This window comes from Branchiostoma floridae, chromosome 13 (assembly GCF_000003815.2).
Source record: "Branchiostoma floridae strain S238N-H82 chromosome 13, Bfl_VNyyK, whole genome shotgun sequence".
In the NCBI taxonomy this organism is placed as follows: Eukaryota; Metazoa; Chordata; class Leptocardii; order Amphioxiformes; family Branchiostomatidae; genus Branchiostoma; species Branchiostoma floridae.
Window position 1 is genome coordinate 1,455,837 of NC_049991.1, and position 23,223 is coordinate 1,479,059.

The window sequence follows — 23,223 nt, forward strand, 5'->3', positions numbered from 1 at the left end:
GTCGTATTGTGGTCACCAGAGTTAGCGCCAAATGGCAGCTGCTCCAGACTCTTGCAATTTAGCCCCGCATATTATAAGCACCTCGTAATTCAGCCTCTAGCTGCAAAAAGAGAGTAGTCAGTCCACCCAATAATAGATTGCACAATTTTGCATGCACACAAGTGTATATACATCCATGGATATTATTTCAAGCATAGTGATATCAAATACAAAGTATATACTAAACATGTGTGTAATAATACCAAAGAAAAGCAACCAGCCAGCTTACAAGAGATTCAACATTTTTATTTTCTGAAAGGACAATCAAATAGCTATTTATTTTACAGAGTATGTCAATATGGAATTGTGATGAAACCTGGACCATCCTTGTATCTGGTTGATGACTACTACACACAGCATTCACCAACCGTATTCTACTCTTCAACATGCACAGAAAAAAAACCCTCCGTATTACTCTCATCAGCCAAACTTTCACAAATGTCTGTATTGTTTGCTATGGAGATGGAACTCTTCCCAATGGAAGGCCTAGTATTTTTTTAATAGTTCTTGTTGGTACACACACCTCATGTTCAAAGTCACAGAAGCATGTAGACCTCTGGTTTTCTAAATCTTTCCCATACGCCCTGCGGGGTGAAATATGAAAGACCGATGACATCATTGGAAGTACCAGCGATAGATGCGTAGCCCGCAACATAGCGCGGCCACCGTGGTACAGACGCTGTGTAATCTCCGCCTCGCCGTGTTATCCTTACGCACGAGCACTACCGGTGACGCAGACGTGAGCGAGTGTAGCGGGAGCCCGGCGAGATTCCTCGCGTCGTACTCCACTTGGTACTTACAGCAGGGGTCGGACTGCCACGAGACCTCGTACAGAGCGGCGCAGGCGAAACTCACCACGCCGGAGCACAGACTGAAGACGTCGTACGTCGTGCCCAGCAACCGGGGAACGCTGGGTAACCCCAAGTGTCCAAACATGTAGTCCGAGGGAATGGCTGTGGAGAGGGCACACGAAAGTCCCGCGAGGACGGCGGTCTTGTGCAGACAGTTCCCGATCATAATCCACCGCGCTGTCTCGTCCCCAAGTCTGGACGGCTCGACCACGATATACGGCACGCCAGACTCCAACGCACGCTCGAGTTCGTACTCAAATTGTTCCTCAGCGTTTTCTCCATCGTAGATTTCATGGATGATAGCACACTCTGGGAATGTGGAGACTTTGCTGTGAAAAAAAACAACACAGAGAGTCAATCTTCAGTACTATAAGGTATTGCCTTCCCTGTTTCAAAGAGGTCATTTCTTATTCTATCCAATAATATATCTGTATCTGTAGGCATCCTTCCATCTTTGCATCTATCCAACATACACAATTCCAAAAAGACTACTTTATGAAATGATACCTTTTGTGCAAGCATTGAAACCAGTATTCAAGGTTACTGTAAGCATTTCTTTTTTTTTTTCCTTTTTTTAAATTTTAAAGGTATTCTGCAAGTCAAAGGCTATTGTCAGGATGTTTCTGTCAATGACAATTTTTTTGCACTATTAACAAGCTGTTTCTTTTCAATCACGAAATCATTTTTGCTCTGAATAGGATCATCCTGTCATGATCAATAGCCATACAGATTAAGCAATTTCTTTATCCACCTGGTAACGTTACATTTTCTTTTTACATACTCTCCTTCGATCCGTAAGAGTTGCAAATTAAGTTTTAAAATGCTGTTGGCATCCGTCTGTCTCGGAAGACAATGGTAGGCAGACGGGTTTTAAGGCGACCCATCTGCTTGGCCTGCACTTGGTTTTTTAAGGTGAAGGAGGGGTGTGCACATACTTCTCCACCCTCTCATCCACTGGCGCAAGTCCTACAGGGGCAACTGTATGCAACGTGTAAGACGGCCCCAGCAGATGCAGGTTTGTTGTTTGGAGTTTCCGTCTCCTTAGTAGGAGGACTTCCAACCAAGGATGCAAGGGGTTCCTCCTACCCCTGACTCATGTGTCATGGCTGTGTCATGGCGGGTGCGTCATGCCCGAACATGCCCCTATGGCCTTTCACTGCCACTAGCCGCAGCTAGGTACTCATTCACACCTGAGTTAAGTGAGGAAAGTCGTGTAAAGTGCCTTTCCCAAGGGCACAAGATCGGTGACACGGCAAGCGGATTCGAACCCAGGACCTCTTGGGCCTGAGAACAATGCGCCACCGATCGTGCCACGCGGTCCCAGTTCTAAAATAATACAAGCTTATCTCCCCATACCTATGAAAGTTGGCTTAGTGCCTCCCTGTCAGACACAGTTTGAGATACACTATGTTTAACAACTGGAACAGACACATTTGGGCATGCACTGGTGCATGCTGATCTCATTTACAAATCTGAGCCAAGAAGATAGTCTAGACTCTAGTGGTGACCTTCTTACTAACAAGAGTATGGTAACAATTGATAGAACGTATTATATAAACAATCAAAAATGGACTAAGCGAAAACACAATCTTTCATAACCTGGACATTGCAAATTGAGCGACTCCTTTTGCAAACAGGTTGCAAATTGTATAATTTTCACTTGATAGCCTCGGACGTTATGCAAGACCTGTGACAATTTATGATGATCGACAGTTGACGAATACGGGACTAATTAAATTATCCTCAGGCCGTTAAGGAGACACAAGGGTCCCTTTCTTGAATTCCATCACGTCTTAAGAAGATTTATACAGCCAAAAATGTAGGTCACAAGGCGATAATTTCAAACAAGGTCACCAGATGACCTGCGGTAACCCCGGAGGTTACCAGATGCCGGTAAAAAATGTCACCAAAAATGGCCTCCTGTAAGGAATTAAGACATCCAAACAACCGCAAAAACAGCTAGAATCATTTCTAATTTTATATGCAGCAACACTAGGGTGCATAACACGCAAAATATGGACTGTCAGAGGAGAAATTCGGGGAAATTGGAGGGAAAACCAAGAAACTCACCTTCCCCCTTCCGCCATATTGATGATGATGATGGACCCCCTAACGAGAAAGGAACTTTCGTGGGCGGCAATCTCCGAGCAGATGTTGGGAGGAAAGATGGAGACTTTATATGACGGCCCCGTTTTTAGCCCTTAGAGAACGGACAGAATTACATACGTGCGTACAGAAAGTGTAGCTAATATGTAGATATTATTGACAAAGACTTCCGTACTGTTTTGACATTTTACTTATTTTACAGTAGCGCTAGATAGGAAAAAGTGTGTACATTTTTTAGAAAGCTTAGATCCATGGGCCAATGCGAATAAAACAAAGACTAAGTTAAGGGTCTGTATAAGAAGATATTTCGCCAACAATTTTTGAAAATGTTAACTCCGGAAGGACAACTCAATATAGTTATGAGAGGTCGCAATTAGTAGTACTGCGCCCAGAAAACGAAAGGCTCCCAACCTCTGCTTGGCCTATATAAGCGTGAAGGCTCGACGTGATAGCTTACCTGTACACCTAGTTAATAGGACTTACTGAGCAGGATATAATATACACATCTACCATGCACTTGTTGGTCAGTTAGTTTCTTGGTGAACGGGATACCACAGAAAGCAGTAGCCCGGCATCCAGCTGTATTATAGCTCCCGAGTCTCTTCTGTCCTGTTCGCAGAAGAGACTCGGGAGCTATAATACGGCTGGATACCAGGCTACAGAAAGCATGCCAGATTGTCCAGAATGATTTCTTGGAATTTTTGTGGCATATTTATCTATTAGCAATCTATTGACAAGGTGGCATATGGAAAAGAACCCAGTTTGGTTACCGTCCACAAAAGTAGACGTGTCCAATTGTGCTTTAAACAAACGCGGACCGTAGCAAAAATGCATTGCACTATATATATACTTGGCAAAGCATGGTTCTATAGTGTCCCAGTCTGCCATGTCATGTTGTTTTGATGTACTTCATGTCTAAGACCATACGGACTCACTACGGAGAAAAGCTAATTCTGGACCCAAATAAAAAGTCAAAGTCACCGCATCATGATATGACTGCTGTGTATTCATAGGGGAAAAGGACAATAGTACCAAAAAGTCTTTAATTAAAAATTTCAGAATGGTGATCTCATTGGCGTCACGGACGTTATGTCACGCTCCGGAAAAGGCGCAGTCTATCCCCGGTATTGTTTTATGACAGTCATTCCATGTGTGGTTTGAGATCATGTCCGGTTGCAATATCGAACCGATTGTAGGAAAAGTATGATTTCACAAAATGGGAATAGGAGCGGAAGATATTCTAGTCTTCAAGTTCAACAAAGCATTATTATGTGTACCCTCTCGTGTATCAAAGTTAAAACTCACCACTGAACGAACTGTTAATGTCAAAGAGAGCAATACCTATGGTATACATATGATACATTAAAACAAAAAGGCAGCGATATACATAGGATACATTAAAACAAGAAGTACAGCGCACTTAAATAAACTCACTTTGTGCCAATGTACAAGACAGGTCGCATGCTTTTTTGGTTACTCTGTCCGTCATATGAAGACGTTTTTGCGTACTTTGTTAAAATGAATGTCATTTACCTTGCAAAAAGACTAACAAGAGCCTCAACGACCACCTGTTATTCCTGGCCAGGAAATGTCGCAAACAAGTAAGAGGAAGAGGAAGCCAAAAATAAATCTCCGTTTTGAGCTTGTTTTCTTTACTAACTTAGTAACGTCAGTTCTTTAGTTTTCAAGAGTTCATTTTAACATTACGTAATCTTTTTAATCTAAAACTTGTGTTCATCAACGAAATACTTGTATTTGAATACTGCTTTCTTCTATATCGCTGCATAGAGTTGCTGTGAAAGGGGAAATGTCCGTAAGGGATTTAATTTCGCGGTCACTTTCGCGGTATGGTCGGAAAATTGTTCAAGGGGGAATCTGCCATGCAGAGTTTTAATGTAAAAGATTAAATGTTCGCGGTGGTTTCAAGCCCATGGTGACGACTTAACCGTCCTAAATAAGAGCATAAAACCACCGCAAAAATTTCCCATTTTAGCACAGACACGTACGATTTCACGAAACCTGACGTCACGTCCACCCCCATACCGGAAGTGGTACGTGCGTATCCGGTCCGTGTCTGAGAGCTAGTCAGTCGGTAGGCGTGGTTGGTGTCACGTCTGTTTGTGTTTCACTGTTGAGCGAACCATTCTGATCTTTTACACCGTACAAACGTGCTGCCACGGGGCCCACGAGTGTTCCACCATGGCCCAAGCTATTCAACGTCTCCACTGGACCTGTCTGTGCCTTGTTTTCGGTATAGCACTACACGAAGGTAAGTCTCGAAAGCGCCCCCCTCCCACCCGACTTGTTATCTTTTGACGTCAAGCTTGTTCCTTGTTCGTAGATTTCCAACATTTGAACACGAAGAGAGTAATATGTGATAGAGAGGTCTATTTTCTTCCGTACAAATCGTCTACTTGTATTCAATGTATTGAGAAACATGTAGCAAGTTTTTCTTTGTTGTTTTCAGAATAGATCCAAGAAGAATGCTAAAAATCTTAATTTGGCGACGGCAAGGGTTGCTATAGTCGCCTTGTGTGTTTTACACACACATTTAAATATATGTACCACCTGTCGTTTTTAGTCTCTAAGCAGATGTTGTAAGGTATATTGACCCTCCCTACATATGTGCCAGTTTGTTCAGCTGTGTAGACAAACTGATATAGAGTAGAGAAACTGACAAATCATAAATACGCCTCACTACATCTGCTTAGAGATGGCAACAATGCTTCTTTTATGATTCAGTCAAAATGTCAAGAGCTGTACAGTGTACACATACGCGTTGACTGTCAGCATCCTATGTTTATCTATGGCAGCCCTGCCTTTTTAGAGTAATTGAATTAATCTATCATGATAATTTATACCATGTCTGCTGTGTTGTAGAAGTGTGTCTGATCGAAGACCATGGCTGCTGCAAATCGTACCATATCATTGTCATATGCTTTACAAAACTGCATTAAGCTTCAGCAAGAAATGCAGCCTTGTCTGCAGTATCCTAGTATTAGATCATGTGTGCTATTTATGGATAGCACAACTCACTGGAGACCATAGAGAAATGTCAGGTCACTCTGAGTCATAGACTAAAGCATATTAGTCAGGAGTGTCTACTTTAGTATACTTCAGCAGCATTACTTTGTGACATGCCTGGCAAATGGCATTCAGGCCTGCAATTTTGAGAGGATTTCAATTGCAATTGGAAAAAGACGGAGACTGTACATTTACGATTAAGGGCTGAGAGGATTCATTTAGGATTTTTGTGGGTATGTCTGAGTGTCTGTGTGTGGAGGGGGGTGGGTCGTCGGAATACTTATTTATAACTCAGCCTACGGGCATGCAATGGGATAGCTTCACCACACCTTAAGTGGTCTATTGTATGACAAAGCCATGGACATACATGCACGTACACATGCACGCACACACGTGCACACATACACAACCTCACATACACACACACACACTGTGACACACACACACAAACACACACACACACACATATGCACACCCTTTCACTTCATCATTAACTCATAGACTGAAAACATACATTTATTCTTGAACCTTGAAAATTCACGTTACCACTAGTAAGGTATTTTAACCATGTCTGGCAGAATAGCCTGAGGTGAAGTATTAACAAAGAAAACAAGCCAAGAAGAATCTATTGTGGACATAGTTGTATGATGGGTCAAGGTTTGCTTCTGTAACAAAGAAACACCTGGTCTTTCCCATGTGTCTTTATTGTGCACACCTCACTTGGCAATGATAAAAGCAGAATTAATGGGCTTAATGACATACATGTATTCTTTTAATCTTTATTAATTTTTGTACTTAAGTTCAGTCTGACTCTCTGTTTGGTGCAGATGACATTAAAAATGGTGGTATGTCAAACTTACTGGACATTGTCAGATCTTATCAGATCTTCGCAGAGATTTGTGATAACATTCTTGTTGTGGGGAAAACCATTGATGCGAGAAGTAGTTCGTCTTAACAAAGAAAACATGATCTTTTTTTGCTAATCCTCTGTCCATGCCTGCAGCTTTTTGTTACAATGCATGGATAGAGAAGATTATGTCTGTTGTGCTGTTATTACCACTGAAAGGAGGTAATTTGTTTTGGGTTTTGTTGTTGTGCATTCGCAACATAACTCAAGATTGAGTGTTAGTATGAAAGCTCATCTGTGTTGGTATAATCCATATTGAAGTTTTTAACTGTCATTCAACACAAGAAATTGCTCAACTCGAACGACCGAAAATTCGAGGTGAGAAAATTCTTGTGTTCAATGGCAGTTAAAAACTTCAAGAAAAATTGAGTGTTAATGGATTTTTATGAATTCTTCTGTGTTGGTACTCATTGGGGTATAGAAGAACCTTGGCGATTTTGGAGCCCCTAGCAGGCATGACCCTGCTGCCGACGAAGAAATGGCAGAGTTCCCCCCTTCCCATCAGAGTCATGCCTCCTCGTAATTTAGAGCTCGCAGACTCGTCGTCCGATCGATTTTCGTCTAATGTGAGGGGGGTATAACCAGATAGAATGCTGGTACTAGTATGTTACAGTGGTTATACAGATACGATATAGAAATTGATAAAACAGATACATTTTGCATTTGTGTACAACTAATTCAGGGCGAGCATACACGTAGAGGATCTATGTTGGGTCTGTGACATCTGGTTTATGAGCCCACTCCCCTTCTGTTCACAGCAAATATTTATGATGCTCTTGTGCAAGATGTGGCGGCAAACATGTATGACCCGACTCCAGGCTGTTACTGTACAACAGGTGTCAGCCTTGTAGCTATAGATACTGCTGTGTAGGCAAGGGTGAAATGGTCACATATGTTTATGACATGTACATAATAGCTCTTACCTTTCTCCAAGAGATAATTTTTTCAACAGCTGAGCATTTATGTATTTCCTTGCTCATTTTTGCTGATAAAATCATGTTAAAGGGGATAGATTTTGTGAAGCCCCAAATTTTGCATACAGCTAATAGTAATAACACAGTAGTTCGTTTTCACATACAACTGATAAATAGTTTTGAGACAACATTTGCTTCAGTAATAAAGATCTATAGCATAGACATATGGTGTAGTCCTTTTATTGACAGTTTCTGTATTGTATTCCTGTAACAGGTGTCAAAGCAGCTGTTACAGATCCAGATGTGTGATTGACAGTTTCTGTGTACCTGTTCCTATAACAGGTGTCCTGACAGCTGTAACAGACCCAGATGTGTGATTGACAGTTTCTGTGTCCTGTTCCTATAACAGGTGTCCTGGCAGCTGTAACAGACCCATATGTGTGATTGACAGTTTCTGTGTCCTGTTCCTCTAACAGGTGTCCTAGCAGCTGTAACAGACCCAGATGTGTGATTGACAGTTTCTGTGTCCTGTTCCTATAACAGGTGTCCTGGCAGCTGTAACAGATCCAGATGTGTGATTGACAGTTTTTGTGTACCTGTTCCTATAACAGGTGTCCTGGCAGCTGTAACAGACCCAGATGTGTGATTGACAGTTTCTGTGTCCTGTTCCTATAAGTATAACAGTTGTCCTGGCAGCTGTAACAGACCCAGATGTGTGATTGACAGTTTCTGTGTCCTGTTCTTATAACAGGTGTCCTGGCAGCTGTAACAGACCCAGATGTGTGATTGACAGTTTCTGTGTCCTGTTCCTCTAACAGGTGTCCTGGCAGCTGTAACAGATCCAGATGTGTGATTGACAGTTTCTGTGTACCTGTTCCTATAACAGGTGTCGTGGCAGCTGTAACAGACCCATATGTGTGATTGACAGTTTTTGTGTACCTGTTCCTATAACAGGTGTCCTGGCAGCTGTAACAGACCCAGATGTGTGATTGACAGTTTCTGTGTACCTGTTCCTATAACAGGTGTCGTGGCAGCTGTAACAGACCCAGATGTGTGATTGACAGTTTCTGTGTTCTGTTCCTATAACAGGTGTCCTGGCAGCTGTAACGGACCCAAACATCGGTCCTTTAATCACCGATTCCCAGGATGGGAACGTGTTAGAGTTGACGTGCACAGCAGACAAACTGAGCGACCCGGCGGCGAACATCGCCTGGCATCGGGATGGACCGAACGGGGATCTGGTAAAGATCTTAACTCTCACCTTGCTGCCGAACCCCATAACCAATACAAATTTGGCACCAAATGGTTAACTTGGCAGGTTAATGTTCAAGCAGACGTATGGTTTAGTCCGGTATTCATGACACTTTTCATGTCAGCCAATGAAAAAAAGCCTTTAGGATCTTGTCATTTAGTGTTGCGCTTGAAGCAAAGGGAAAACAGCAAGTAAAACTTTGATGCACACAATCAAATATTCAAGTTCTTTGTGTAGGCTTACTTTTTTCCATACCTTAATGTTGCATGTGGTCTTTTGTTGTTGAAATCAGAAAAAATTAAGTTGAGAATCCAAGAACCATGAAGTTGACATGACTTCGCCTTAATGTGTTTTTTTGCTGTCCATAGGTAAATTATGCCTTCTCCCCTGATGGAGATGCAGCTACAGGGACTCTGAAGCTCACGGCTACCACGAGTTTCAATGTGTCAGGGCCAGGAGCAGTGGACAAGGCCACAACCTATGCTTGTAACGTAACACGAGCGGCAGGAAACTTGTGGCAGGCTGTCGTTACAGGTGACACTTTTTTATACCATAAGTCTACTACCTGTAAATCTAAAATTAATTATCTGGACTAACGGAGTGTCGATGTATCCTTCTTTGGATTTATTCTCCACTATGTTGACAGAGTGGCATTCTTTTATTGTACTGTTATCTTGAATTTATCAAAGTTGGTTACGAGATGTTGGAGAAGTATGACTGGAATTTCTTCAACGTGTACGAACACGCATCTCAGTTCAGCGGACTCATTTGAATATGAATGGAATGTTCAAGGTACAAAAACTACCTCAGCATCATAAACTGGAAGAAAACGTGCTATATTTCTGTCATCTCCTGGAAAATACGCCTTGAATTAACGATGGAAGGTAGTCAAGGAAAATCGGACATAAAATATTCGACTACTGGGCGACAAACAAGTTTGTTATGATTCTGTTTTTCTCTTGAATAAGAGCACTTATTCCGAACAGCTGCAGATACATGTGACTAGGATTTGTTATGTAAACTGATTTATGTGAACAGCTGACTAAGGAATTTTGGAGATACAGTCGTCCGCGGAAACGGGTGATGAGAGGACCTTGACTTGCGACAACACACACTTTCAAACTTTCCCAGGAGGATTATAATAGGCTCCTAGAACTGCATCATTATTACAAAGAAAAGAAGAACACACGCCGATACCTGGAACTTACCTTTGTTGGTTTGTTTTTCTGTTACTTTTCTATTATCCGTCTCATAGCAGATATTGTGCTTAAAAACTGCAATTGTTATCCGGACAATAGGTCCTTTATTTTCATGTCCTGTAACTGTTCTATCTCTGTGGCAAGCCCCAATATTGTTTCATTAAGATCAAGGGTTACATGATTAGTTCATATAAGTTAGAATGTGTCTCGATCAATGTCAGAGGCCTTAACGATGTACTTAAAAGGACAAACTTATTTAGATGGTTACATGCGAAAAAGTATGATGTAATCTTTCTTCAAGAAACCTTTTCGTCAGCCAAATGTGAAAAATATTGGTCACAGGAATGGGGTGGCAAGACCATTATGGCACATGGTACAGTCCATAGCAAAGGTGTTATGATTATGTTTAATCCAAGGATGTCTCTTCATACAGTTGCATGTAAAATAGACAGTGAAGGCAGGTTCATTTTTGCTAATATACAAGTACAAAATAAGAAATTTAGTTTGATCAATGTTTACGCGCCTAATAATGAAACTCTACAGATTGCCTTCTTTCAAAATTTAAAACATAACATTACCCACTTCTGTGAAGGAGATATTTTGCTTGGAGGAGATCTAAACATAGCTCTACAGGTGTACGATAAGGAGGGAGGCAAGCCTGTAATAGAAAAAAAACATGTTATCAAAGAGATAGAGTCATTAATGGATTGCTTTTCCCTAAAGGATATATGGAGAGAACAAAACTTGAATACAAGACGATATACTTGGAATAACACAGATTGTTCCATTAAATGCAGGTTAGATTATTGGTTGATAGAGGTAAATGAAGATAAGATTGCTAAAACCGACATAATAAATGCACCTGTTCCAGACCACAGGGCTGTATCATTAACCCTTACGTCTTCCTGTTATAAACCAAGAGGTCCTGGGTTTTGGAAGTTTAATAACTCTTTATTGTCTGATGAAACATTTACAGTCCAGTTGAAAAATAAAATTGTTGTATGTAGCCGATATTATTCATATATAAATGACCTGTCTTTAAAATGGGATATGATAAAACTGGAAATTAGAGGGTTTACCATAAAATATGCAAAACAAAAAGCCAAGGAAAATAGAGATTTGGAAAGAGAACTAGAACTCCAACTTAACGAACTACAGAAAGACTGTGACTTAAACCCGACAAAAATAGCTTTGTCAAACCTTACAAAAGTAAAACAAAAATTAAGTGAGATTCACACTCAAAGAACAAAAGGGGCAATGATTAGAAGTAAAAGTAAATGGTGTGAAGAAGGGGAGAGGAACACAAGATATTTTCTAAATTTAGAAAGGAGAAATTACGAACAAAAAAACATTACTGAAATTATAAAAGAAGACGACACAGTTGTTACAAACGCAAAACAAATTTTGTTATTACAAGCTGAATATTATAAAAAAATGTACACATCATCCAACTGTGATCCAAACAAGATAGAATTTTTACCCTTCTTTCAACCAAACAACATACCAAAATTATCTGACATAGAAAAAAAAAGATGTGAAGGGGAAATCCTTAAAAGGGAGCTTAATATTGCTTTGCAGCAACTGAATAGGAAAAAAAATAAATCCCCAGGAAGCGATGGTTTAACAACAGAATTCTACGTACATTTCTGGCAGTACTTAGAAAAAGACCTCCTTTTAGCTGCAAATTATGCCTTTAGAAAAGGTGAATTACCAGTGTCACAGAAACGAGGAGTAATTCATTTAATACCAAAAAAGGATAGCGACTTAAGGAAACTTGGAAATTGGCGCCCCATTACACTTTTAAATGTTGATTATAAACTCATAAGTAAAACTTTAGCGAATAGACTAGAACCTTTCTTGCCAAAGTTGATACACCCAGATCAAACAGGTTTTATAAAAGGAAGACAAATATTCACTAATGTAAGACATATTGCTGATTTCATGGAGTACACAAAAATGTATAATTTGCCTGCCCTTGCCTTATTCATCGACTTTAAAAAAGCCTTCGATACAATTGAGCGTAAAGTTATCATTAAAACATTAGACACAATGAATCTTGGAAAAAACTTCATTGACTGGGTCAAACTACTGTACAAAAATGCCATTAGTTGTGTTATTAACAACGGTTTTTCGTCGCCGTGGTTTGATGTAAGTAGAGGGGTAAGGCAGGGTGATCCACTTTCAGCATATCTATTTAACTTAGTGATTGAAGTTGTAGCCTGTAGAATAAGGGCCGATCCTTCTGTCGAAGGTATATCGATCTATGGCTGCAAGCGAAAACTATCCATGTATGCTGATGATTTAACCGGTCTTGTCAAAGATGAAAACTCCGCTAAAAGCTTACTAGACATTCTAGATCATTTTAAATTCTGTAGTGGCCTAGAGGTCAGTAAAAAAAAAACTAAAGCTATGTGGATGGGAGCAAGCAGACATAGGATCGATGAGCCTTTGGAGGTTCTGTGGCCACGTGGGCCTATATATGCACTGGGTACTTATTTCTCATACAACCAGGAAGACTGTGATAAGTTAAACTTTGATTATCACCTGAAAGCTATGGAGATACTGTTAAATATATGGAGGATAAGAGATCTAACTACAATTGGGAGAATTGTTCTTGTTAAAACACTTGGTATTTCTAAACTAATTTATAATTGTACGGTTCTGCCGGTTCCCAAAGCCAAAAGTGAAAATGAAGACAGTAATAGGGAAAAAAGACCAAGGTGGTCTAACTATGGTGGATTTTTCCATTAAATGTAAAGCCCTTAAGGCGTCATGGATTAAGAGACTCGAGAAAAGTGAAAGTTGTTCCTATATGTTATGTCAGTGGGGAGGGAAATTACTATTTCAATGTAACTATGATATAACATGTTTAGATCTTTCTAATTTACCATTGTTCTACTGTCAAGTACTGCAGGCTTGGCAGTCGATTGTGCAATCGGTTCCGAAATCTAAAGATGACATAAGTAAACAAATTATCTGGAATAACAGATTTATATTAGTAGGCCGGAAATCTGTATTGTACAACCGATGGTGCCAAGCTGGTATTCTGAAAATATGTGATGTTATGTCAAGCGATGGTAACTTCCTAACATTGGGTGAGCTGGCCCAGAAACATGAAATAGTCTTTACACCTGTTGATATGCTCAGATATTCTAGCCTGAAGTCAGCTATCCCAAATGGTTGGAAAAATACAGTAAAAAAGGATCAGCTCGGTGATTCGGTGGAAAACACCATCGCTTCTCAGGCCTTCTCTTGTAAACAATTATATGATATATATTTAAAACAAACATTTGAACCCCCAACGGGCCAAGATGAATTGTTAAGCGTTCTAGAAAATGAAAACAACTTGGAAAAAGTGTATTTATTACCTTTCACATGTACTAAGAATGTTAAACTACAGTACTTTCAGTATAAGATCATACATAGATTTTTGCCGACAAATTGCTATTTAAAGAAAATCAAAGTTACAGACTCAGATAAATGTCCTTTTTGTAACAACAAACAAAACCTAAACCACCTGTTTGTAGATTGTGTCTATGTTATTAGTTATTGGAACGACTTTTGCTCATGGTGGCTCAAAACCTTTTCAGAACATATTGTATTAACGAAAACTGATATTATGTATGGTAAGGTTAACAAGCAGAAAATGAATGAATACTTGAATCAATGTTTATTACATGCAAAATATGCCATATTTAAGAATGTATCTTCGAATACTAAGCCTTATTTTTGTGACACAATCTTCTGTTATTAACTTTCGAGACCAACATTCTTTGTAATAAGTTACTCCTCATTATGTATATTATGTTATATTAGGGGGCTTGCCACAGGGTTTCTTTTCTGTATTTGAAAGTTATATTGAATAAAAAAAAAAAAAAAAAAAAAAAAAAAAAAAAATCTAAAAGGGGCGGCTTAACCCAAAAACACAGTGTCCTGATTTTGCAGATAATATTTTTCTGAATCCCCAGAAATAATTTTAATGGCAACTTGACATTGGCAGTCTAGTGATTAGGATTTGTGACTTGTGACAGCTGTTGTCGTAACCCTGCCTGTTATTGAAAATAATGGTAACAGGCGACAGTATAATTCCAGAAAATCTTACTTATTTCAAATAGATTAACCAGAATTAATATTTGTAGGTATGATTTATTAAAGTTGCAATTAGATGTCTCCATTCTGGGGATTCAGCCAGAATTCTGGCTGTGAGCAAAAATTCATTCTTCGTGGATACATCTAATTGCAACCTACATAATATTCATTATCCTTTGATATATCATAACTACAAATATTAATTCATCTGGTCAACCTATTTTTAAATTATTAACTTAAAGGTTTTCTGGAATTAGAGTGTTTGCCCAGAATCATATTGTCACCTGTTTGGTACATCAATGTTGAAAGAGCACTGGAAAAAGCAAATTGCATCATGACACCTTTGTTACTTTTACCATCAACAGCAACTAATTATTCTTGTCTCGCTCACTGTCTTGCAGGGGACCCTACACCCAGAGCGCTGCGTTTGGAGCCTTCCCGTGACCAGCTGTACTATGGAGACACTCTCATACTGGCCTGTCCTAACTATGGTTCACAGCCAGACCCAGATACACTGCCTGCTGACCCACTCACTGTACCTTCACCACAGGTATGTACTGTACTGTACTGTACTGTAGTTATGCTGTCCTAACTATGGTTCACAGCCAGACCCAGATACACTGCCTGCAGACCCACTCACTGTACCTTCACCACAGGTATGTACTGTACTGTACTGTACTGTAGTTATGCTGTCCTAACTATGGTTCACAGCCAGACCCAGATACACTGCCTGCAGACCCACTCACTGTACCTTCACCACAGGTATGTACTGTACTGTACTGTACTGTAGTTATGCTGTCCTAACTATGGTTCACAGCCAGACCCAGATACACTGCCTGCAGACCCACTCACTGTACCTTCACCACAGGTATGTACTGTACTGTACTGTACTGTACTGTGCTGTACTGTACTGTACTGTACTGTGCTGTACTGTACTGTACTGTACTGTACACCCTATCCTGTCCTAACTATGGTTCAGAGACAGACCCAGATACACTGACTGCAGACCCACTCACTGTACCTTCACCACAGGTATGTACTGTACTGTGCTGTACTATACTGTGCTGTACAGTGCTGTACTGTACTGTACTGTACACCCTATCCTGTCCTAACTATGGTTCAGAGACAGACCCAGATACACTGACTGCAGACCCACTCACTGTACCTTCACCACAGGTATGTACTGTACTGTACTGTACTGAACATTGCTGTTTTTTTGTTCGGGGGCACTAAATTTGTTCAACTTCTGGCGCATTTCGCATCAAAACATGGGTTATCTTAGGTGGGTATGACATAAATAAACTAGAGTTTGGCGACCTCATACCTCCACGAAATATTGAGTGTTTTTGTTGATTTTATGGTTGTTGATGATGACTTGTATGTAATGATATTTGTGTTATTTGTGTGGATAGTTATCACATGGGCACTGTGGTAACATGCAACAGGTGTGGGGAGTCTTTATGATGTTTATATTATCACGTTATGATAGTACTGGCAACTTGCAAGGTAGAGAGTATGTTTCAGAATTCATAACAGATAACTGCAACACATCAGGATACAAACACATCTTCAACACAAGCAATAAGACACAAAATTTCTATCAACCAATACCTACATATAGGTTACGGGAACAAGTTTATACCAGATATATAATAATCCTAAGTACATACCAACACAACGTCAGCGTAACGCATCTAACAGCACAAACGAAGTATAACACACCAGGTGCCCAAAGGCACAAGTAGTAAATACAAAGTTAATTATCGTGATAATCAAATAGTCCAGGATCGGCAAACAGTTGCTCTAAGGAGTCAACTGTTACAGATACCCTAAACGGTTGCCATACGACGTCAACTGTTCAGATGCAGGATTACCAAACACATCCAGATAATAGATATATAATAAAACCAAGTGCATCAGCTGCTCTAAGGAGTCAACAGATATCCTAAACAGACATAAGATTATAGCGACAGATACAGGGCCCAAAGTCTAAACACTTCCAGCTTTCATCACACCCCACCAACACACTAAGTATGAAACCAGTCCATCCAGCCGTTCTTGAGTTATCAAACACAACTGAAAATATTCAAATTGACCGGGATGGGCAAACAGCTGCTCTAAGGAGTCAACTGTTTGGGTTCCCCAATCAGCTGTCCTATTCATGGCTATCACTATCTGCTTGGAGATCAGCTGATTAACAAACACTGACAGCACGATGCCTGTTCCAATATCTTGCAGATATAGGGGTGATTTCTGATATTGTTACATCAATATTATAACAACAGATACGGGACCCAAAATCTAATCACTTCTAGCTTTCATGACACCCACCAACACACCAAGTATGAAACCAACCCATCCAGCCGTTCTTGAGTTATCTTGTACACAGACAGACAAACATAACAGAAAATATAACCCCCATGACATTTCATGGAGGTAAGTACAACACGGTATATTCCACATCACGCTCGATCCCAGCCCTCCCGCGGGTCGGGCTGATACCTCGGGTGATACTGGATACACCGTGTTGTATTCTAAATGTACTGTACTGTACACCTCAAAGAGCTAGCCTTGATGGCAAGAAATTTGGTCTCATGTTTAAGTTTCTCATAAGGTTGAATTGGTCACTTTGTCACATCCTACAGGTGGAATGGCAGTTGAACTACGATTTCTCAAATCCTTGGAATGGCTCCCTACCAGCAGGGGCAAGTGTAGAGGCCGGCCAGCTCATCATTACAAACTTGGGAGATAGTCATGTTGGAAGGTAAAAATGTACACTTTTTTACAACTTTAGGCCACACCATTTTTATTTGTTGTTTCTTGGATTTTTTTAAAAAAATGGGGTCGGTCGGTTGAAAAATAAATAAAAAAAAACTTTTGCAAAAAGTCAGGGGTAGGAGAGATTGAGGGGCTTACTCAAGTTAGTCAATTTCGGGGGTCCCTGGTAGCGAAGTCCAAAGTTTGAAGAAAAATTATGTACCGTCCAAAGTAGGCACCTACTGGAATTTGAGGCCCATAGTTAATTTGAGAATTTCAAAGGAGAGGCTGTGCAATTTTTTCAACACAAGGTGTGACTATCAATTTGAAGTTTTTTTTTCAAGTCAGAAAAAACATGGTCAGGAAATATGAGAAACAACAAATAAAATTGGTGTGGCCTAACGACAACCTATTGTAGTAAGCAGTATAAACCTGAGTCAGTGTTGTAGAATTTCAATAGAGAAAGTCAATTTTGGGGGCAGTCTTTCCTAAGTAATATGAAAAAGAAACTCTTTTCCCTTCCATATCAACATTCAAGGAGCAATAATTTGATGCCTGGATCAACGCCTAATTTTTGTGGGTCACAATATTTAGGGAATCCTAGTGTGGCTTGTTTCTGCACTGTTTTTAACTGCTCAAAGTATGAAACAATGAATGGACATGTAAGTGTGGGAACATATTGTAATAGATATCAATTTCATACAGATTGCCTTATCCAAATTACTTCCAATTTTAACACTAACTTTGATATTGCTTATGTTGTTTAAATCCAAGGAACTAGCTACAAAACTCTTTTAATTAATGAAAATAGTGTTTCTCTGTCCTTGGTGCTGAGCTACCATCACACAAACATAGAATCATATTTAATCAATTTTCTCAAATGAGTCTATTCATCATTGTCAAAGTATGAAAATTTGTCAAGATTATGATATACATTCATTTGTGTTTTAGAAACAAAAAGCAATTTCTTGAATGTCATGAATTTTGCTTTGATCTCATGGAATGAAGTTGGTGCTTGATAATGATATTCCTTGTTTACTAATATCTTAAACGCATATCTGCAAGCCAGCTGAACTGTGCATAATTTTCATGCACGTCAAACTCCTTATATTACTGTACTGGGCAGTTTGCAGGAACAAATATTAGTATGATATAGAAGACAATAAAAGATACAAAACATTGCAAAAAAAATAAATCAATCATGAGCATAATCTGTGTACAATATTTCTTGATCTGATTTCTATACTTTTATCTTTTGTTACTTTAAACAGACTAGGCGATCCTACGAGTACTTAGATATAAAAAAAAATGCATCTTTTCATAGAAAAATCGTAGTCATTGCTTACTGTTTGACTTTCATAGACACACGTGTCAGCCAACTGTACTTAATCTACATTGTCTCTTCTTCACAGTTATACCTGCCAGTCCACTAACGTTTACAGTAGTAAGTATGCATCGTTCCCTGTTGGCGGCTTGATGGTGGCTCCGACAACTACAGCTGCCCCAACCACCCCAAGTTCAGGAGTTGCCGTTAGTAAGTTAGCCTATTCCTCTTGGAGTACACTGGTTTTTCTTGGTCTTGAAGTGCTCTTTGTCAGATATTGGATTGAGTGAACAATATTAATGGCTAAAACAATTTACAGATATGGAAAGATGGTTGCGGTTGATGGAAAAAAGCTACATGTACATTTAGTGAGTTGGAATATAACTGTATGAAAACATAATCAGTTTTGTTGACATCTTGCCATAGATATGTGTTCAGAAGAATTGTTAGCCAAGCTTCTGTGCAATCGAACAGTTGACAAAACCTACCGTAGATTTGTTGCATTACAAACTAAGGTTATTTTTTTGGAATTAGGAATATTGGTTATGTCTTAATTTTAGAATGAGAGCAATAATGTATTTGTGGCAAATACCACTTTATCAAATGAATGCTTATTATCTATCAGCATAAAATCATATCAGTTGAGAAAAATAAGTATTTGACAATGTATGTACTGGCGCTGGCTACAACCATGATCGTGATATAATATACTGCAATTGTGTAACATATACATGTGTGTATTTATTGATTACCGAGCTTTGTGTGCATAGTAAAAATGGACAAGTTTTTAAAAAAAATTATCATAATAAAGAAACCAGGTACAATGCCAGCCTTTCCTTTGTGTCTTACACAAGATAATACAGGTGCTATAGTAGGAGGGGTGATTGGGGGAATCATCGCAGCCATCATACTAGGTGCATTGGCATACTTTGGGTACCAACATTTCAACAAATCACAGTAAGTAAACTTGGTATTCCAAACCAACATGGGGTGCACTTTTGATTAAATCTCTCTTTTTTTTCGCCATCACTTCACCTGTCAAAGGAGTGTTTTTTTCTGATAGTCTGACTTGATGCTACTGTTGTTAAATGTACAATGTATTAGATTACTTGTTTTGTTGCTGTGTGTATCTGTATCTTGTAACTATACTGTATACAATGAATGTGTGTTTGTGTGTGTCCAACCATTTACCTGTACTTAGCCTGACTTGGCAGAAATGCACTATAAATCTTAAATAAAAACACCGAAAGCCGCACTTCTAAAACCTCCTCTCATTGTAATAATAAAATTGCTGTAAGTTGTTTTGATGTTTGGTTTTCGTTTTCTTTTGGTTTTGCTTTCTTGTGGTGTCATTCAACAAGTCTCTTTTCTTTTGTTTGTCAAATTCTCCATGTAAGATTTTATTTATCCTTGCCACTCTTGTACATTCTGTTATCATTTCATGCTTATTTTTCTCTTCATGGCACAAACATAACTGCCCCTTGCATGAGTTTTTGTGTGTCCTAAGACCAGTTTTCGTTTCTTAACAGGGGAGAGTCTACAAAATACACTGCGGCTGCCTCAGACCCAGTGTAAAAGAGTGAAGAGATCTGATGAGCTAATAATAACAAGCCTTAAGATTTTATATTGCAATGCCTTACTTTAAAACGTTGTCTATGCAGTATGCACGTAAAATATCTGGCTTGTAGGAGCAAAATGTAAAACTGTTATAGAAGTCAAAGTGTTGGTAGAAGTCACTCTGAATAAGGTGTTTGAAATTATAGTTTAACTTTATTCAGAATGTTTTATAAGTTGACTAACTAGGGAGCTAATGTGTAGTGTAAAATGTCACATTTTGTGGACTTCAGCTTTGGAACTGAGTAAATTTTTTGTTGTTGTGATATACTTATGCAAACCCTTTGAGTCCAGCGTTTGATGAAAAATATTTTGTTGATTTTTTTTGGCGTTAAAAGTGCCATTAATAAATCTGGATAAAGAAGCATGTTTTGGTTATAAAGACAAGCAGAGTAAGAAAAATATTTCGTTTTTTTATTAACAGTTTGCATGATACTAGGCTTATGAAAACCATGACAACTGAACATTTTTGCTCAGGTCAGACCATCTTAAAAACTTTATTCGCTGAATTGTAAAAGTAAGTGGAGTGAAAGCCAGACAAAAAGAGAAAAACTTAAAGTGATAATAGTGACTATACTGTCATTCTTACAAGTGCATTGTAAATTGATTGTAAACGTAATTGTTACGAGAGATTTTTAAAGATATGGTAAGGCTTACAAGAATACTAAGAAATAAATCCAATAGTCGTGGAATGAAATAAAATTATTTGATCATTGCCAAGCTTGGTTTAGTGTTGTGTAGACTGCTAACTTTCAGTAGCAGAAATGTGTGATGTAGACTGTATGTTTACTTTTTTTAGCAATAATGCCATGTTGATTTTGGATCATATGGATGATATCCTCCCATAACCCTGATGCGTGTGAAGAAAAAAGTTTGACCACCCAAAAAAGCGAATAAGGTCCTTTCGTTATGAAAGTAAGTACTATTAACAGTATGGTGGAAAACGTTTAATTTTTTTTCTTTTGGGGGGGGGGGGGGGTATTGGTGCGCATGCATATAATCATCCATATAATCATATCAACATGGCCAGTTTGAAGAGTCCATTTTCACTGTAATGCGTTGTGGGGAAATATGTTAAACTTCAAAGCATCACGTTGACATGTAACCCACAATGGATTACACTGCACATGTGCATTGCCAACCATAACTAAGCTTTTACTACCATATAATGGTAAAGTTGCAATCCGTATGATAATATACAAATAGCTGCACAGCTTACAAACTGAGGACATTTTCAATATGTTTGAGTGTTACAAGTGTGAAATTTGAATATTCGATGGATAAAACACAAATGTCTTAGTCATAGCAATCTGGCTAGAAGTGCCTGTATTCTAATGTTTGCTTCTTTCAAAGTAAAATTGATAAAACACACATCTTGTTATCTTTATTGGTCTTCTTAAGTACTTTCTGAACTTTCTGGATAAAGTTAAAGCTTTTATTTCATTTAAAAAGTATAATCCTGGTTTTGTATTGACTTCAATGTAGTCGAGAAATCTTATGGTATAAAATGGGCGCAAAATCTCGTTGTTCAGACATGTGCTTTTGCTCTAGAACCCATTATCGATGACATCTTCATAAATCAATATTCTGTATCTCTTGCGGGTCTCCATAACACAGAAGTATCACAGCAATGCCACGGAACCCCAGCATCTAACTCTTCTCTGCAACCTTCCATCCAAACTATATAATACTTTCTCAAAGTTCTTGTCTCTTTTCTTTACTTCACTTGTCTGTGTCATGTCCTTACTATATACTAGTAGACATCCAGGTTTTCCCTTGTATGACTCCTCTGGATAGTTTTGTTTTGAAACCTAAAAAAGAGGGCTTTCCATAATACATAATATCCATAATGCTTTTCGAGCTTCCAGTCTTGCTTAGGAGCTTGAGAAAAGAAAGATTTTCTCTTCCTTCCTCTGCTTGGAGATAAACTTTGCAATCCCAATTTACAATAGCCTGGGTACGGTACTCTGTATTTACCTTTGACAATCTCTTTTTGCTTGCTTACCACAAGTAAAAAAGGAGAGCCAGTGGTAACTGTGGTGGATGGTACCCAGGCTAAGCTAACAATGTCTCCTCTCAACATTGTTGAACCAATAGTGCTTCCCTATCAGCTCTTTTCTAACTGTACCCCCCTCTCCTCTTTTTACTTAGGACAGCAAGAATTTCCTTTCAGCCCAGCCAATCAGATGAAGAGGGGAAGTTGAATAGTAATTGAATAGAAAGAAGTTTTTGGGGGGGGGGGGGGGGGGGCAAAGAGATTGGATTACTTTGCTGGAAAGTCACAACAGCAATCATGGAATACATTGTACTTGTAAATTTCACCATTCCCTTAAGGACCTAGGGATGGGTGTTTTGGACCCTTTTGGAAGGGTTTTTAGGCTAAGCCATATTGTTTTTTTTATGTCATACTCTTTTTATATAAAATAGTATTTCAAAGTATATATTTATGCGTATGTATAGTATATCTTATATTTTGAGCCACAAGCAATTTTTGTGCTATTGGTGATGTTGCAGAGTATAGATACAAGTATTCAAGAGGGATAAGCAAATTTGTTACCCTAAACTTTATAAATGGTATGATTTCTGTAGTCTCCAAGCAGACCCTACGGTGCCTTAGAAATAGTATCAAAGCTGGCCAGAGACTAAGCTTTGATACTATTTCTAAGGCACCGTAGGGTCTGCTTGGAGACTAATCTACATGTACAATGTATATACACCCATTCAAAAGTGACAACTGGTTGGTAAATAGCTTTTGTTCTTGCACTGTCTTAAAAAAACGGTCACATAGTTGGTGCGATCGTCACACGATCGTTAACTTGGGGCATTTTTTAGGACAGCCATGCGTGTGACCTGCAATGCTTAGCTGTCTTGCTGCACAAAACGCTCTCTTGTATCCTTGTGGGTGGTTGGCTCTGTCACTGCCTGCTTAAAATCCTATTATCAAAATCGTATGACGATCGAACGACCTACACGTGACCGCGCCTAAAGAAACTAAACTATTAAACCACTGACATCCAAGCCTGCTTTGTAACACATAGACCTACATGTAGTTTCACAGCACAGGCACACGGTACTGTCCATGACAGATTCCACCACACGGGAATAGCTGAACAATGCATTTGATGGTTTGATCACTGACAATCTACA

The 23,223-nt window shown here is 39.1% G+C and overlaps 2 protein-coding genes across 4 annotated transcripts; one reads left to right on the forward strand and one right to left on the reverse strand.

Annotated features, from left to right (window-relative positions):
- Nucleotides 1-264: 264 nt before the first annotated feature.
- On the reverse strand, nt 265-3,050 carry LOC118429526 (transmembrane protein 11, mitochondrial-like). Its single transcript, XM_035840026.1, has 2 exons — nt 2,961-3,050; nt 265-1,219 (listed from the first exon to the last, which is right to left on the reverse strand). The coding sequence occupies exons 1-2, from the start codon at nt 2,975-2,977 to the stop codon at nt 655-657; spliced, it is 582 nt and encodes a 193-aa protein (XP_035695919.1). The 5' UTR covers nt 2,978-3,050; the 3' UTR covers nt 265-654.
- Nucleotides 3,051-5,041: 1,991 nt separating this feature from the next.
- Nucleotides 5,042-22,319, forward strand: LOC118429068 (nectin-4-like). 3 transcript variants are annotated; one of them, XM_035839424.1, is made up of 9 exons: nt 5,042-5,265; nt 8,931-9,082; nt 9,462-9,627; nt 14,783-14,872; nt 14,979-15,037; nt 17,027-17,145; nt 18,551-18,672; nt 19,317-19,419; nt 22,228-22,319. In XM_035839424.1, the coding sequence occupies exons 1-9, from the start codon at nt 5,196-5,198 to the stop codon at nt 22,289-22,291; spliced, it is 945 nt and encodes a 314-aa protein (XP_035695317.1). In that variant the 5' UTR covers nt 5,042-5,195; the 3' UTR covers nt 22,292-22,319. The 3 variants fall into 3 exon arrangements, with proteins under 3 accessions (XP_035695317.1, XP_035695316.1, XP_035695318.1); XM_035839423.1 differs by lacking the exon at nt 14,979-15,037 and having other exon boundaries at nt 5,043-5,265; nt 14,783-14,931; XM_035839425.1 differs by lacking the exons at nt 14,979-15,037; nt 22,228-22,319 and adding an exon at nt 19,992-21,447 and having other exon boundaries at nt 5,044-5,265; nt 14,783-14,931.
- Nucleotides 22,320-23,223: the final 904 nt, after the last annotated feature.